Source organism: Oratosquilla oratoria, chromosome 3 (assembly GCF_046742065.1).
Source record: "Oratosquilla oratoria isolate Oo_2021 chromosome 3, ASM4674206v1, whole genome shotgun sequence".
Classification (NCBI taxonomy): domain Eukaryota; kingdom Metazoa; phylum Arthropoda; class Malacostraca; order Stomatopoda; family Squillidae; genus Oratosquilla; species Oratosquilla oratoria.
In genome coordinates, this window is record NC_134779.1 from 14538906 (window position 1) to 14554908 (window position 16003).

The 16003-nt window shown below is 38.1% G+C and overlaps 1 protein-coding gene across 3 annotated transcripts in view; it reads right to left on the reverse strand.

The window, feature by feature from the left end:
- Positions 1 to 16003, reverse strand: part of LOC143020653 (late secretory pathway protein AVL9 homolog) — a 123869-nt gene that overhangs the window by 72792 nt on the left and 35074 nt on the right. For 2 of the 3 annotated variants that reach the window (XM_076177172.1, XM_076177190.1), the window contains exons 5-6: positions 9806 to 9826; positions 6823 to 7012 (exon numbers count right to left, since the gene is read on the reverse strand). In XM_076177172.1, coding sequence (XP_076033287.1) covers positions 6823 to 7012; positions 9806 to 9826 — 211 coding nt within the window. The remainder of the gene's footprint in view (positions 1 to 6822; positions 7013 to 9805; positions 9827 to 16003) is intronic. The other variant, XM_076177181.1, reaches the window with a different exon arrangement.

Consider the following 16003-nt stretch of genomic DNA (forward strand, 5'->3'; position numbering starts at 1 on the left):
ATGTTACTATGAGGTCTCTTCTATCCGGCCCTCTGGCTTTTATTTTCAGTTGTATTGCTTTGACACAACCTGAGGGGATTTCTCCCCCACCTTTTCTATTTTCCACTTGAGATGACGGAGAGGGTGGGGTCACCGATTAAGTGAAGCAGCCTTGTTGTGTATCTACTGAGTCTTAATGCATTGCTTTTGACCCAGAGCAGTGGATGGGAGACAGGGACAACCCTTCAACCACAAGGAGCTAAAATGAGACAGAGGAAAGGGTGGTGGATGAAAGTGGTTACATGCCTTTTGATTTAGCTACTTTCCTTATACGGGGGAAAAAGATGGTATTGCTCCTGCTTTGTTCTCACTAAGATTTGTTTCTTCCACCACTGTTGTTTCTCACAACAATCATACCCACCCCATTTTATCCTTAGTCTCCAAAAAGTGTTTTATCATCAATTCATCATGTGTTTCCATACTTGATAATAACAAACCATCTATGTTTACATAAGCTCCTTTTAATTACCTTGCCCTTCCCTTGCACTATTATGCCTTCTCCCTTTTTTTCAATATTATCTAATCAGCCTCATTCAGAACTCCTGAAAAAAGTCTTCTTCTGCCCTCTTCTCATTCATAACCTTGGCTTCATTTACAAGTTCCTCCGTAACATCTGTCCTGAGCCAAGTGTTGTTCAACTTGTCAATGTCTGCTAACTTCCAGACCTGGTGATTTACCTAGTTGTATTATACGGGAAGGGAGCTATGCTCATGGTGACCCATCTTTGTATCTCTTAGCATCAAGTTTTTTCTTAAAATCTTGAATAGTGTTTGCACACACTGTTTCTTTGTTTAATTTGTTCCAAGTATTTATCACTCTGTGTGGGAAGCTATTTTTTTTTTTTTTTCAGATCTCTTCTGTAATTATCTTTTTTGAGTTTCTTTTCGTGTCCTCTTGTTTTTCCATTGTCCCATTTCAATAAATCATTCTTATCTAAGATTTCCATTCCCTTCATAATTCTATTGATAGTAGGTCTCTTCTTTTCCTTCTTTGTTCCAGAGTTGGTAATTCTAATTTGGACAGTCTTTGTTCATATGTCATTTTGGAAAGAGTTGGTGCCAGTTTTGTTCTTGCTCTTTCTATTTCTTCTAATTTTTTTATATTCTTTTTGGTACTGGGTGTCCATAGTATTTACCTAGTCGTATTATACGGGAAGGGAGCTATGCTCATGGTGACCCGTCTTTGTATCTCTCAGCATCAAGTTTTTTCTTAAAATCTTGAATAGTGTTTGCACACACTGTTTCTTTGTCTTATTTGTTCCAAGTATTTATCACTCTGTGTAGAAAGCTATTTTTTCAGATCTCTTCAGTAATTATCTTTTTTGTTTCTTTTCGTGTCCTCTTCTTTTTCTATTATCCCATTTCAATAAATCATTCTTATCTAAGATTTCCATTTCCTTCATAATTCTATAGATAGTTAGTAGGTCTCCTCTTTCCTTTCTTTGATCTAAGAGTTGGTAATTCCAATTTGGACAGTCTTTGTTCATATGTCATTTTGGAAAGAGTTGGTGAAAAGTTGGTGCCAGTTTTGTTGTTGCTCTTTGTATTCTTTCTAATCTTCTTATATTCTTTTTTGTACTGGGTGTCCATAGTGTTGCTGCGTACTCGAGTTTTGGTCTTATTAGTGTAATTAGAATTTTTTTATCATTTCCTCGTCCAAATAGGCAAATATCACTTTTATTGACATCAATAAATTATAGGTATCTCCGACTATTTTATTAATATGCTTATCTGGTGTCAAGTCTTTGCTGATCATCACTCCAAGGTCTTTTTCCGAGTTTACTTTTTTGACTTTTTTACCAATTTTATAATCTCTCGATATTCTGTTTTTACTTTTTCCAGGATGAAGGAGGATAGGGAAGGAAAGATAGCTGCAGTGGGAAATGCGAAGAAAATGAGAGTGATGAGTGAGGAAAATGGAGGAGAAATAAGGAAGGATGAGGTGAAGGCAGTTGTAAAGATGATGAAAGCAGGTAAGGCACCTGGTCTGGATGGATGCCATGCAGAATGTCTGAAAAAGGGAGGTGCAGTGATGGTGGACTGGTTGGTGAGGTTATTTAATGTTTGCTGGAGAGAGGGTAGAGTACCGGAGGACTGGAGGAGTGCCTGTATAGTTCCTCTTTACAAGGGAAAAGGGGACAAGTGTGAATGTAGTAGTTTCAGAGGGATTAGCCTGTTAAGTGTAGTAGGGAAGGCTTATGGGAGGATCTTAATTGAGAGGATTAGGAGAGGAACAGAAGGAGTAATTGGTGAGGAACAGTGTGGATTTAGGACAGGTAGAGGTTGTGTAGATCAGATCTTTGTGGTAAGACAGATATGTGAGAAAGCTATAGGAAAGGGGAAGGATGTTTTTTGGGCTTTTATGGATCTGGAAAAGGCTTATGATAGGGTAGACAGAAAGGCACTGTGGGAGGTTATGCAGATTTATGGGATAGGAGGAAAGCTTTTGGGAGCTGTCAACAGTTTTTATGAGAGTAGTAGAGCATGTGTCAGGATTAGAAATGGAGAGAGTGAGTGGTTTGAAGTAAAGGTGGGACTTCGTCAAGGATGCGTTATGTCGCCCTGGCTGTTCAACTTATACATGGATGGGGTGGTGCGAGAGGTGAATGCTAGGGTAGTGGGTCAGGGATTGGAGATGGTTAAAGAAAATGGAGAAAAGTGGGAGGTGAGCCAGCTGTTGTTTGCGGACGACACTGCGCTTGTGGCAGGGTCAGAGGAGGGATTGAGGAAGCTGGTGGCAGAGTTTGGGAGAGTATGTGATAGAAGAAAGCTAAAGATAAATGTGGGTAAAAGTAAGGTGATGAGATGTACAAGGGGTGAAAGTGGCAGTAGACTGGAAGTGAACATTAAGGGAGAGCGACTGGAGGAAGTGGATAGTATTAGATACTTGGGTGCAAGTGTAGCAGGAAAAGGTGGAGTGAAGGTGGAGGTAGAATGTAGATTGAGAGAAGCGAGTAAATGCCTTGGTGGTTTAAAGAGTGTAATGAGGAATAGACATTTGGGAATGGATGCGAAGAGGAGACTGTATGAAGGAGTGATTGTGCCAACAGCACTGTATGGGGCAGAAACGTGGAACATAAGAGAAGAAGAGAGAAGGAGTTTGAATGTGTTTGAGATGAGGTGTCTGAGAAGTATGGTGGGGGTTACTAGGCTGGATAGAGTGAGAAATGAGGAGGTGAGGAGGAGAACAGGGGTGAAAAAGGAGCTGGGAGATAGGGTTGATGAAAGAATATTAGGATGGTTTGGACACATGTAAAGAATGAGTGAAGAAAGACTAGTAAAAGAGGTATGGAAGGCAGATGTGGAGGGAGTGAACGTGAGGGGACGTCCTAGGATGAGGTGGATGGATGGGGTGAAGGGGGCTTTGGGGAAGAGGGGAATGTCTGTTGAGGAAGGAAGGGAGAGGACGGAAGACAGAGGTGAGTGGAGAATGGTTGTATATGGATGATGATGTGATTGCATGAGGAGGAATGGGCGGGAGGGTGGGGGGTGGGGTAGTATGTGTGAGTAAATTTTGACGCAGCCCGAAGGGATTTCTCCCCGTCCTCGCCTTATATGCAAAGGGGGACAGAGAGGGGGGGTCGCCGATTAAATGAAGCGGCCTTGCTGTGGATGTACTGTGTCTTGCGACACTGCTTCTGACCCAGGGCGGTGGGCAGGGTGCAGGGATGACCCGTCATCCAGGAGGTGCTCAGATGAGAGGGAGGGTGGGAGGGGTGTGGAGTGTATTTAGGGATGAAATGGGTGGGAGTGTTTTTATGCCTTTCCCTTTTTGGCTACCTCCCTTGGAAGGGGGAAAAAGCCTTGGTATATGTATGTATGTATGTATGTACTTTTTCCAAATTCCATTATACTACATTTCTTGATATTAAATTTCACTTCCCACTTTTGAGTCCATTTCCAGATCTTGTCCAAGTATTGTTGTAATGAGTTGCAATCCTCCTCAGTTTTTACTTTCTTTAGTATTTTTGCATCATCTGCAGAGAAATTCATATAACACTCTACTCCTTCATCCATGTCATTTATGTATATGGCAAACATGATCGGGGCCAGTACTGATCCCTATGGGAAACCACTTTTCATTTCTTCCCAATATGAGAATTTATCTCTAATTACTACTCTCATTTTCCTCACAGTCAGTAAGTCTTTCATCCATTCCAATAATTTTCCTCTGATGCCACCTATTGACTCTATCTTCCTTATTAGTTTATTGTGTGGTACTTTATCAAATGCCTTTTGTAGGTCCAGAAAGGCAAAATCTGCCCAACCATCTCTCTCTTGTATTATGTCTATTAATCTTGAGTAGAAGCAGACCAAGTTTGTTGTACATAATATTCTTTGTCTGAATCCAAACTGACTTGGATTCAGTATAGTTTTTTCTTCCAAATGTTTAACCCATCTATTTTTGTTGACCTTATAAATCAGTACAATGTTTGCATTTTTCCAGTCCTGTGGCACTACATACTTGAGTTTTGGTCTTATTAGTGTAGTTAGAATTTTTTTTCATTTCCTCGTCCAAATAGGTAAATGCCACTTTTATTGACCTCAATAAATTGTAGGTTTCTCCAACTATATTATTAATATGCTTATCGGGTGTCAAGTCTTTGCTGATCATCACTCCTAGGTCCTTATCCAAGTTTACTTTTTTGACCTCTTTTTCACCTATTGTATATTCTCTTGATATTCTGTTTTTACTTTTCCAAATCCCATTATACTACATTTCTTGATATTGAATTTCACTTCCCACTTTTGAGTCCATTTCCAGATCTTGTCCAAGTCTTGTTGTAACGAGTTGCAATCCTACTCTGTTTTTACTTTCTTTAGTATTTTTGCATCATCTGCAGAGAAATTCATATAACACTACTCCTTCATCCATGTCATTTATGTATATGGCAAACATGATCGGGGCCAGTACTGATCCCTGCAAGACACCACTTATCATTTCTTCCCAATTTGAGAATTTATCTCAAATTACTACTCTCATTTTCCTCACAGTCAGGAAGACTTTCATCCATTCCAATAATTTTCCTCTGATGCCACCTGTTGACTCTATCTTCCTTATTAGTTTATTGTGTGGTACCTTATCAAATGCCTTTTGTAGGTTTTGAAAGGCACAGTCTGCCCAACCATCTTAGTTAATGTGCCTTGTGACTTAAACTTGATTTTTAATGAACATGACATGTCCCTCTTAAAAGAAACCAACCTAAATGCATCTTTAAAATTATCAATCTCATAGTCATTCCTCACAAAAGATTGACCACAAAGATAGAGGCACCAGTAAAATATAGTCCTTAACAGGGTGTCATCACTGAGGTAATTTCTCTAGCATTTTCCATCTCTTGTTATTGACACTCTCTCCATGAATTGATATGATCATCATCCTAGACAGCTAACAACAACATAATTGGTCCTGACCACTACTTCCCCCAACAAAATCTTTAATAGCTTTTACTGTCTTCTTCCAATCTATCATGTTCATCCTTTTTATGCTGCTCCTTATTCTCTCTAAAGCTAACAGTAATCTTATGCTAGTGAGAGCACCAACCTTTTGGAACTTTCATTATTTCATCAATCTTTTTCTCATCTGACTTGATTCCTGCATCATTTACCATTACTGCATTGAGAATTTGATCCCTTTTGTCTGCTGATGTCACTTTCCCTTTTAACCTGAATATTTTCCAATTTCTGGACATGGTTGATTGATTGACTATATTCAAGACTGTTTTCCAAATCAAAGAATTTAGTTTCAAGCAATACAATTTTTTTCTCAACACTTGGATTTCAACTGAAAACACACTCACCTCTTTTTGTAAGTTCTCAAATTTCAGGTTTCAGAAAACCCTTAAAATTTTTAGCTTCAGCCTTTTCAAATCACAAATTTTTGCAAAGCATCAAATGAAAAGCTTATGTAGTCCATTATGCACGCCAATGTTGATGTCAATAAACAATTTTGCTGTCATGCATTTCTTTTGTTTTCAAAAGCTGCCAAGAATAGCCTCACTATTTTTCTGCATGTCCCTCTTCACACAGCTTGGAATCCCCATTTTATGCTGTATGGATAACCCTTTAATCAAACTGTTTATTTCTGTAAATCCAGTGTGGTTTCACTCCTTCCACCCTTATGTAAGGGTACATATATATATCTAATGTATATATATTCCCTGTATGGGGTACCAAATGTACAAATATTATGCAGTCAATATTTCAAGAACTTACACTCATATAGGCTCATCCTGCAGTATTCTTGTATGTCTGGCAACTAATCTCCACTCAGAAAAATAAAGAAAGAAAGAAAAAATAAACTCCTATAATCTCTCTTTTCTGTTACCTTCTCTTCTTTCTTTTACATATCTCTATGACCCCACTTCTTCAACATGATATTGTTCCCAAGGATAGAAATGCTGGTTATCAGCAAATAAATCAAATAATTTCTCTTTTGTGATGATATCACATCTTGTTCTATGAGCTTATGATTGCAGATACCAACACACATCTTCTATATTATTTTAGTTACCTGAGGAATTATCACCTCAATTACAACATACACATCTAAATTTTACAATGAAAAGAATACTGGATGAAACAGTTACAGAAATGTTACCAAAATAAGATGAACTTGTACATATATTTTTGGCAGATCTAAACACTCTAACTTTGGACAGAGAGCATGATTCTGGCAAACAATTACTGAGCAAGAATCATATAGATATTTAAAGTTGTATAATGCATAATGAAATGGCAAGACCATGATTATTCTGATCAAATATGTATTTTTTTACATTACCTAGTAGCTGCAGCCTGTGCAAGGCCTGCTTGGAAGTTGTACGGAAGAAGAGCAAGAAGAGATGTCAGTATTTTCACCAGAGGTCCAACTGGACTGTGGATGAACATTACTCTCTTTTCCAGTAATAACAACTTGAAGAGCACTAGAACATTGCGGCCATACACCTTCACCACATCACTCACGCTTACACCTGGAGGCAAGGGTAATGGCTGAGCTTAGTACATTAACACCTTAAAGTGACACATACTAACAGCAATATTCAATACATGTATTGTCAATTGACTGGTGATATCAAATTACTGCAACACAAAAAAGGAAAAATATAATTACTGTACAGTATATCTATAGACATGTCATGCATACATTGACTGGCATTCTTAAAGAAAATCATCAACAATGTATTATTTCATTCATCCAACTCATATTTTATTGTGGTAATATGTAGTGTTGTATAAGCAAATCCAAAGTTGAAACAAATCAAATTTACACAAAAAGGGTGACCGATTTCCCATCTTTTTCCTCTTTTCTCTATATCATCAAAGTAACAAGTCATTTACACCTCAACTGCTCAGCAGAAACAAAATAAAAGGAAAAAACAAATCTAACAGATCAAGAAAAGGAACAGCTACAGCAACTAAATAAAGACATTCCAAATCAAACAAACAGCACACCAAGCATTCAATCTGTTGCTTTGGTTCTTGCAGGAAATCTATGGCTCCCAAGGAGTAGGGTGTGTACCTTGACATGGTCAAAGTGCCTTGCCTTGGCTGGCTACCTTCCTTATAAGGAAGAAGAAACTTTTTGATATACAGATACATAGATGGCTAATTGGGGCAGTGTAAGATGATGACAAAACTGGGAGATGTACAAAGGTTCCCTACATGGTATATCATACTACCACAATGATCCAGAAAAACAACTAATCAGTTCTGGACCACATGTTCTTGTTTGTTCCTCCCCAGTATTTTACTGTTAACTCTTAAACACGATTGAACTTCTATCATACGAGTAATCCTCCATCAAATACCATATGTGCCACCACATGAGTTGTGTTTTCTTTTTCTCTCTATTAAAAGAATGCAAAAAACACCTTTTACCTAATGTGGCTATATTACTAAATGAAAGGTTAGACACAGAAAGCAGAATGGCCTGTGGTGTATAACTATAGTGGTCTCAGGTGACCTCTGTTGAGCAACAGTCCACTGAGCACAAAAACTTACTAATGAAATTCACAGTAATGTATAATACTGTAAAAAACAAGGTGGTATGTAGCAGTATTACTAACTGTAATGAAAATCATATTGGTGAATGAATGGTGTACTTGTAAAGAAATACAACAGTGAAAATTTGCAATAAACTGATGTCTGTGAACCAGATGGGACCATCATCTGATCCAATCTCTAGATGTTTCCTAATTATGCCCACACAGTCATTTTTACAATGTATCCATCTGCACCTTTTACCTTTTCTTCTCTACTTGATTCGCCTCCTCTTCCTCTCTTAATTTCTTTCCAAAACATCTTTTTATTACTTTCAAAATTTTCAGTGATACTCTTACCCCATTTCACATCTGCTCTCCTCTTTGCCTCCTTTACCTTGTGCTTTACTTCTCTTTGTACCTCTCATATGACTCCCTCGTCCTATTTTGTAACCAATCTTTGAAAGCTCACTTCTTTTCTTCTACAACCTTCTTTGTTTTCTCATCCCACCATTCACTACCCTTTCTTCTATTTCCCCCTGTCCTTCTTGTTCCACACACCATCTTTGCACACTTTATGACTCCCTCCTTGAACCATCCCCATTCTTCCTCCACACCCAGCTCCACTCTATCCTTTACTCCCTCCCACTCCTCCTTCAGCTTCTTTTCGTACTCCTTCTCCTTTCCCTTTTCATTCAAAGAGTTCACTCTAAGCACCTCCCTACCTTTTGTCCCTTTCCTCTTTCTCCATTTATCCTCCACTCTCAACTTACCTTCCACCAAAAAATGATCTGAAAGAGTCTAATTAATGCTAGATATTAACTCTGCACCTCTTTGCACCTCTCCACTTCTATTTATAACCATCCTAACAATGAAACCTAACGCACTGTTTCCTGGCTTTAAGGTCAGGACTCACTAGAACTCCTTAGTCTGCCAAATTAATAGGAAGAGATTATAAATACAATGAAACTCCTCTATATAACACCATGGGCAGAGCATTTCAAGGAACAGAACTGGGAGACTTTAATCATGTCTTGGTTGCACAAAGATCTTCTGTGGCCCAAGAGTGACTGGAGGGAATGGAGGAAGATGTGAATGGATAAATGATTGCCACAGCACAAAGGGGGTATTCTTCTTGTCTGCTCCATAAATCATTTTGAGTAGATGAAGAGTCCGCTACCCAGGGCTTGCTGCATTGCTTCTGACAAAGGCAGTGGGCAGGAAACAGGGATGACTCTTCATCCATAAGGAACTAAGATAAAAAGGAAATAAATGGATGGCGATTAAGTGTTGGGACAGGTGCAGGGGAAGAGGCCTTTGGTATATAGATTGAGAGACAGATATGATGAGGAGTGGATAGGGGTCTTCATATAATGAAATGGTGAGGTTGAACCAGTTACAATTGTCAGATCCTATTGCAGAAATAATGTCCCTCATTGCACTGCCTTCAACCCAGTGTGGCTAGAGTCCAGAATGACCCTTCATCCCAAAGGTGCCAAGATGGGAGGGACATAAAATGGGTTTTAATGTACAAGATGTGGGTGTATACTTTAACTTAGTAAGTGGATTAGCCTTTCCTTGAAAGAAATTCACAACTGCACATCACAGATATATTTTAAAGCTGGCATTCATGTAATTCTTATTTCATCTAACCCATTAGTGCACAAAGAAACACTGGAATTGCATCCAAATTACTAAACAAAAATAGTTTTAGTAAGATCAGACAGAACTTATATTGTACTAGATATCAATATGTTGACATGCACATAGGTTAAATGATCTTACCATATTTATCTTCAAGGTCAACTATGAGGCAGAGGACAGAAATGAAAAAATAAAAATAAAAATCTAATTCACTGTCCTGTTCATGTTCCAAATAAGACAACTTGGAGTAACTTATATTTTGTAAATTTCAAGAGGTATCTCAAATGTTTCATTTATGTCATAAAGAATTTGTGCTTCTGAATTATACAGATAAAGTACCAATATATAAACATATTAGTTATAAAAAACAGACAAGTCACAGAATTGTCATGCATAAATCACACTGTAGTCTGGGGTTGGCAATCCCTGGTATAAGCCGAGTTTGTCACTTCATACAGTTAACCATGATGCATTAGGTGTTGAAAAATTATTACATAAAAATAAAAGAAAATGAAAAAATCCATTCCAAATAAAACAAAATACAAGAGTTCAAACAAAATTAATGTGTCCAGGAATAAAAATTCATTTATATTTCAGTATCATAATTACCTATGATATACAAGAATGTAGCTATGGTTGGGGGACAGTCTTTTTCTCTATCAACCAAATTTAGCTTTAAAATCATCTATGATTTTTAATTGAATTATGCCTCTTTCTAGCTATTCCAGGAGTTGACACTGTACGGATAACTGTTTCTTGACATTCTTCAGGTATGTCGTCTTTTTCAATTTCTCATGACCTTATAGTGTTTTCCCATCTCAATCTAAGATCTCTGTAAATGGATGAAGAGCCTAATTTGCCTGGATTGAAATACAGAGCATTAGTATTTACCTAATTGTAATATACAGGAAAGGAGCAACACTTAATAGGTCCTATCTCATACTCTCCAATTTTTATCATACCATGCCTCAAATTCATGTACAGTTCCACCTTTGACTATATCCTTGGTTGAGGAGAAAGAATATTTCCACTGAGTGTTCCCACTTGAGTCATAAAAGGCAACAAAAACAGGATGGGGATAGGACTAGGCATCCTACTCTCTGTAAAAAAAAAAAAAAAAAAAGTAAAGGCATGAGGATCTGGGAGGATTTTTCCAACCAAAACCCTAAGGTCTGGGTCTTTTAACGTGAATGGATGTGGCACAGATGAGAGTACAATAGAAGAGATAGGCAGTAAGTTTGTGAGAAGAGAGATGGATGTGTTGGCACTGAGTGAAATTAAGTTGAAAGGGAGGGGAGAGTTTGAGTTTGGGAGTGTAGTTGGGAGGGTCTCAGGACTGAAGAGATGACAAGGGAGAGAAGGGGTAGCTATATCAGTAAATGAAAAAATAGGTAAGCATGTGGTGGAGAGGAAGGAGGTTTCTTCAAGGTTAATGTGGATGACGGTGAAACTGGGGAGATATGGGTTTTTGTAAGTCGTATGGGCCTGGTAGTGAGAAAAGTGTAGAGGAAAGGGAGGCATTTTTTGATAAATCTAAATGAGTGCATAGAGGGTTTGGGGAGAAATGTCAATGTAGTGGTATTTAGGGATCTCAATGCCAACGTAGGAGACAAACCAATAGATGGAACGGATGGGAAGTGTGGAGTTTCAGGAAAATATCATAGTTGAGAGATGATGGTGATGTGTCTAGAGAGTTGATGATAGCAAATACAGTGTTTAGGAAGAAAGTCAAGCATAAGTACACATGGGAGAGGGTGGTGGATGGAAGGGTGGTAGATAGGGCTTTAATGGGCAATATAGTGGTAACCAGGAGAAGAGTAGGAAGAGTTTTAGATGTACATTTTCTAAGGGGAGATAGTAGGGGAATATCACATTATTATTTTTTTTTTATGAAAGGTATGTTGAGAGTGGAGGACACATGGATAAAGAGGACAAAGACTGAAGATAGGGAGGTGCTTGGGGTAAACTGCTTAAATGAGAAAGAAAAGGAGTAAAAGAAGAATATGAGATAAGAGTGGGAGTGAAGGATAAAGTAGAACAAGTAATGGGGATGGTTCAAGGAGGGAGTCCCAAGGTGTGCAATGATGGTGTGTGGAACAAGGATGGGGGGAAATAGAAGGAAGGGTAGTGAGTGGTGGGATGATGAACCAAAGAAGGTTGTGGAAGAAAAGAAGCGAGCATTCACAAATTAGTTACAAAATAGGACAAGAGAATTATATGAGGTACAAAGAAAAGAGAAGTAGAGCATAAGATAACAGAGGCAATGAAGAGAGCAGTTGTAAAATGGGGTAGGAGTATGATAGAGTGACAAATGAGATGAGGAGGGAACGGGGGTGGAAAGGGAGTAGGGAGATAGGGTTGATGAAAGAGTAATGGGATAGTTTAGACACATGGAAAGAATGAGTGAAGAAAGATTAGTAAAAGAGATGTGGAAGGCAGAGGTGGAAGTAGTGAACATGAGGGGGTGACCAAGGATGAGATGAATGGATGGGGTAAAATGGGCAAGATACTGTAATGCCTGCCATATATTTTATATTATTTGTTTATTTGTTTACTATTTGTCTGTTTATTTGCTTGATTATCATTTATTATTTATCTGTCAATTTATTATTTACTCTTTAACTGTTTATTATTTAAATTTACCTATTTATTTATTTTGTTTATTATTATTTATATTATAATTTTTTTACTATTATTTTATCACTTTTCTCACACCCAACCTAGTTATGGACCAAAAGGTCTCCTGTCGGCATGCTCCTCCTTTTAATCTTTTGTAATCTTTTGTAAAGAGGAGAATGTCTGTTGAGGAAGGATGGGAGAGGTCAGAAGATAGGGGTGAATGGAGAATGGTTGTGTATGGATGATGCTGTGATGTATGAAGGGGAGTGAGTGGGGAATGGGGGGTGAGGGAGTATGTATTTACCTAGTTGTACCTAGTTGTATTTTGCGGGAAGGGGAGCTATGCTCATGGTGTCCCGCCATTGTATCTCGCAGTGTCTAGTTTGCTTTTAAACTCATGAATGGTTTTTGCGCATACTATTTCATTATCCAGTTTGTGTGAATAATAAACTGATGCAGCTCAAAGGGATTTCTCCCTGTCCTCTCCATTTCTGCATAAGGGGATGTAGAGGGGGGTCACTGATTCAATGATGCAGTTTTGCTGTGTATGTGCTGTGTCTTGCGACACTTCTTCTGATCCAGGGCAGTGGACAAGATGCAGGGATGACCCATCATCCAGGAGCCAAGATAAGAGGGAGGGAAGGGGGTGGATGGGAGTGGAGTATGTGGGGATGGAATGGGTGGGAGGGGCTTTTATGCCTTTGTTTTTTGGCTACCTCCCTTGTATAGGAGAAAAAAGCCTTTGGTATGTTTACCTAGTTGTATTATACAGGAAGGGAGCTAGGCTCGTGGTGACCCGTCTTTGTATCTTTCAGCATCAAGTTTTTTCTTAAAATCCTAAATAGTGTTTGTACACACTGTTTCTTTATCTAATTTATTCCAGGTATCCAGTACTCTACGTGGGAAGCTATTTTTTTTTTGCAATCTCTTCTACAGTTATCCTTTTTGAGTTCCTTTTTGTGTCCTCCTCTTTTTCCATTGTCCCAATTTAGTAAATCATCCCTATCTTTGCTTTTTCTTTTAGGAATGTCCCCTGTGGGGCTACAAAGAGAAGGATGCCTAGTCCCAATCCCCGTCCCTTTCTTCTCGCCTCTTACGATCCAAGTGGAAATACTTGGTGGCAGTATTCTTTTCCCCCCACCACAGGGGGTGGGGGGAGAGGTAGTATGTGTGAGCAAAATTTGACGCAGCCAGAAGGGATTTCTCCCTGTCTTCTCCTTTTATGCATGGGGGGACGGAGAGGGGGGGTCGCCGATTTAATGAAGCGGCCTTGCTGTGGATGTGCTGTGTCTTGCGACACTGCTTCTGACCCAGGGAAGTGGACAAGGTGCAGGGATGACCCGTCATCCAGGAGGTGCTAAGATGAGAGGGAGGGTGGAGGGGTTGGAGTGTATTCAGGGATGGAATGGGCGGGAATGAATTTATGCCTTTTCCTTTTTGGCTACCTCCCTTGTAAGGGGGAAAAAGCCTTGGTATATGTATGTATGTATGTATCCCTAACTAGGATTTCTATTCCTTTCATGATTCTATAGTCAGCAGATCTTCTCTTTCTCTTCTTTATTTCTGAGTTGGTAGTTCCAATTTGGACAATCTTTGTTCGTATGTTGATTTGGAGAGAGTTGGTGTCAACTTTGTCATTGATCTGTGTATTCTTTCTCATTTCTTTATATTCTTTTTAGTACTGGGTGTCCATAGTGTTGCTGCGTACTCCAGTTTTGGTCTTAGTAGTGTAACTAATATTTTTTTAATCATTTCTTCATCCAAGTAGTCAAATGCCACTTTCACTGACTGTAATAGGTTGAAGATTTCTCCGACTATTTTATTGATATGTTTGTCCAATGCCTTGTCTTTGCTGATTATTACTCCAAGGTCTCTTTCTGAGTTCACTTTTTTTTTTTTTTTTCACCAATTTTATAATTTCTTGATATTCTATCTTTACTTTCCCAAACTCCATTATACTACACTTCTTGATTTTGAAGTTCACTTCCCACTTTTGAGTTCATTTCCAGATTTTCTCCAGGTCTAACTGTAATGATTCACAATCCTCTTCTGTTCTTACTTTAGTATTTTTGCATCATCTGCATAGAAATTCATATAACACTCTATTCCTTCACCCATGTCATTTATATACAGTATATGGCAAACATGACTGGAGCCAATACCGAACCTTGCGGGACACCACCCATCATTTCTTCCCAATTTGAGTATTTGTCTCTAATTACTACCCTTATTTTTCTCCCAGTCAGGAAGTCTTCCATCCATTCCAATAATTTTCCTTTGATGCCACCTATTGATTCTATTTTTCTTGTTAGTTTTTTGGGTGGTATTTTACCAAATGCGTTTTAGTCTCGAATAGAAGCAGTTCAGGTTTGTTGTACATGATCTTCCTTGTCTAAATCCAAATTGATTTGGATTCAGTATATTTCTTTCTTCCAGATGTTACCCATCTACTTTTGATAATTTTTTCACATATTTTTGTTACTGTGCTTGTTAGGGAGACCAGTCTGTAGTTGGTTGGATTTTCCTTGTTTCTTCCTTTATATATTGGTACAATATTTGCATTTTTCCAGTTCTGTGGTACCTTTCCTTCTTTGAGTGAGTATTTAATTATACAGACGCTCCTCTACTTACATTCATTCGTTTTACGTTTTTTCGATTTTACGTTTGAACTGACTGTAAAAAATAAATAAATAAATAAATAAATAAATAAATAAAAAAAAATAAAAAAAATTGAGTGAATTTTTGAGTTTAGCGCGCTCTCCGTAGCACCAGATGTTCAAACAATATTTATGCATGACGCTGTGTCCATTGTTTACATGGCACAAACAACAGACTGAACATGCCTTGCCTCCTCCTCCTCCCCCTTCTCCTCCACCATCTCACTTTATGTTGCTTGAATTTAATTTATTTAAAATTAATATTATTATTTTACAATGTTATTTCTATAATTAATTATTTAGGGATGTTTTATAAGATACGGTAATAGAATTTATGGATGTATAGTACAGTATGAATGGTCTTACATTACTGGAACGTACACTAACAAGTTACGTTCATTTTCACATGACGTTTGGCCATTCGGAACGTAACTAATACATAAGTTGAGGAGTGTCTGTATTGTGTATTTTGTCTGTCAACTCCTCTATGCATTCTTTCAAGATCTAATTTGCAATTCCATCCAGACCATGTGATTTTCTCACATCTAGGTTTTCTTTTTGGTCTCTGATTTCCTTCTGTGTTACAGTTATTTCCTTCATTGGGGGGCTCTCTCTCTATTCCCTCACAGTTCTGTGAACTTTCAATTGTGAATACTGATTTGAAATGATTGTTCATAATTTCAGCCATTTCTACTTCTTCTGTATATTCATAATTTCCCTGGTGCAGCTTTTCCATTTCTTGTTTATTTTTTAGTTTACCATTTACATACCTGTAAAATAGTTTAGGTTGTTCCTTGCATTTTTCTATTATATCTCTTTCATAGTTTCTCTTTTCATCTCTGCATATTTTTACATAATCATTTCTTAGTTTGATATATGTTTGCCATTTACTCGTTTTTTGTCTTTTTCCATCTTTTCCAAGCTTTGTCTCTTTTATCCTTAGCCTCACTACATTTTTTGTTGTACCAGCTTTTTATGTATACTCTTCTTGCTTTTGTTGTGGGCAGTGGACAAGGTGCAGGGATGACCTGTCATCCAGGAGGTGCTAAGATAAGAGGGAGGG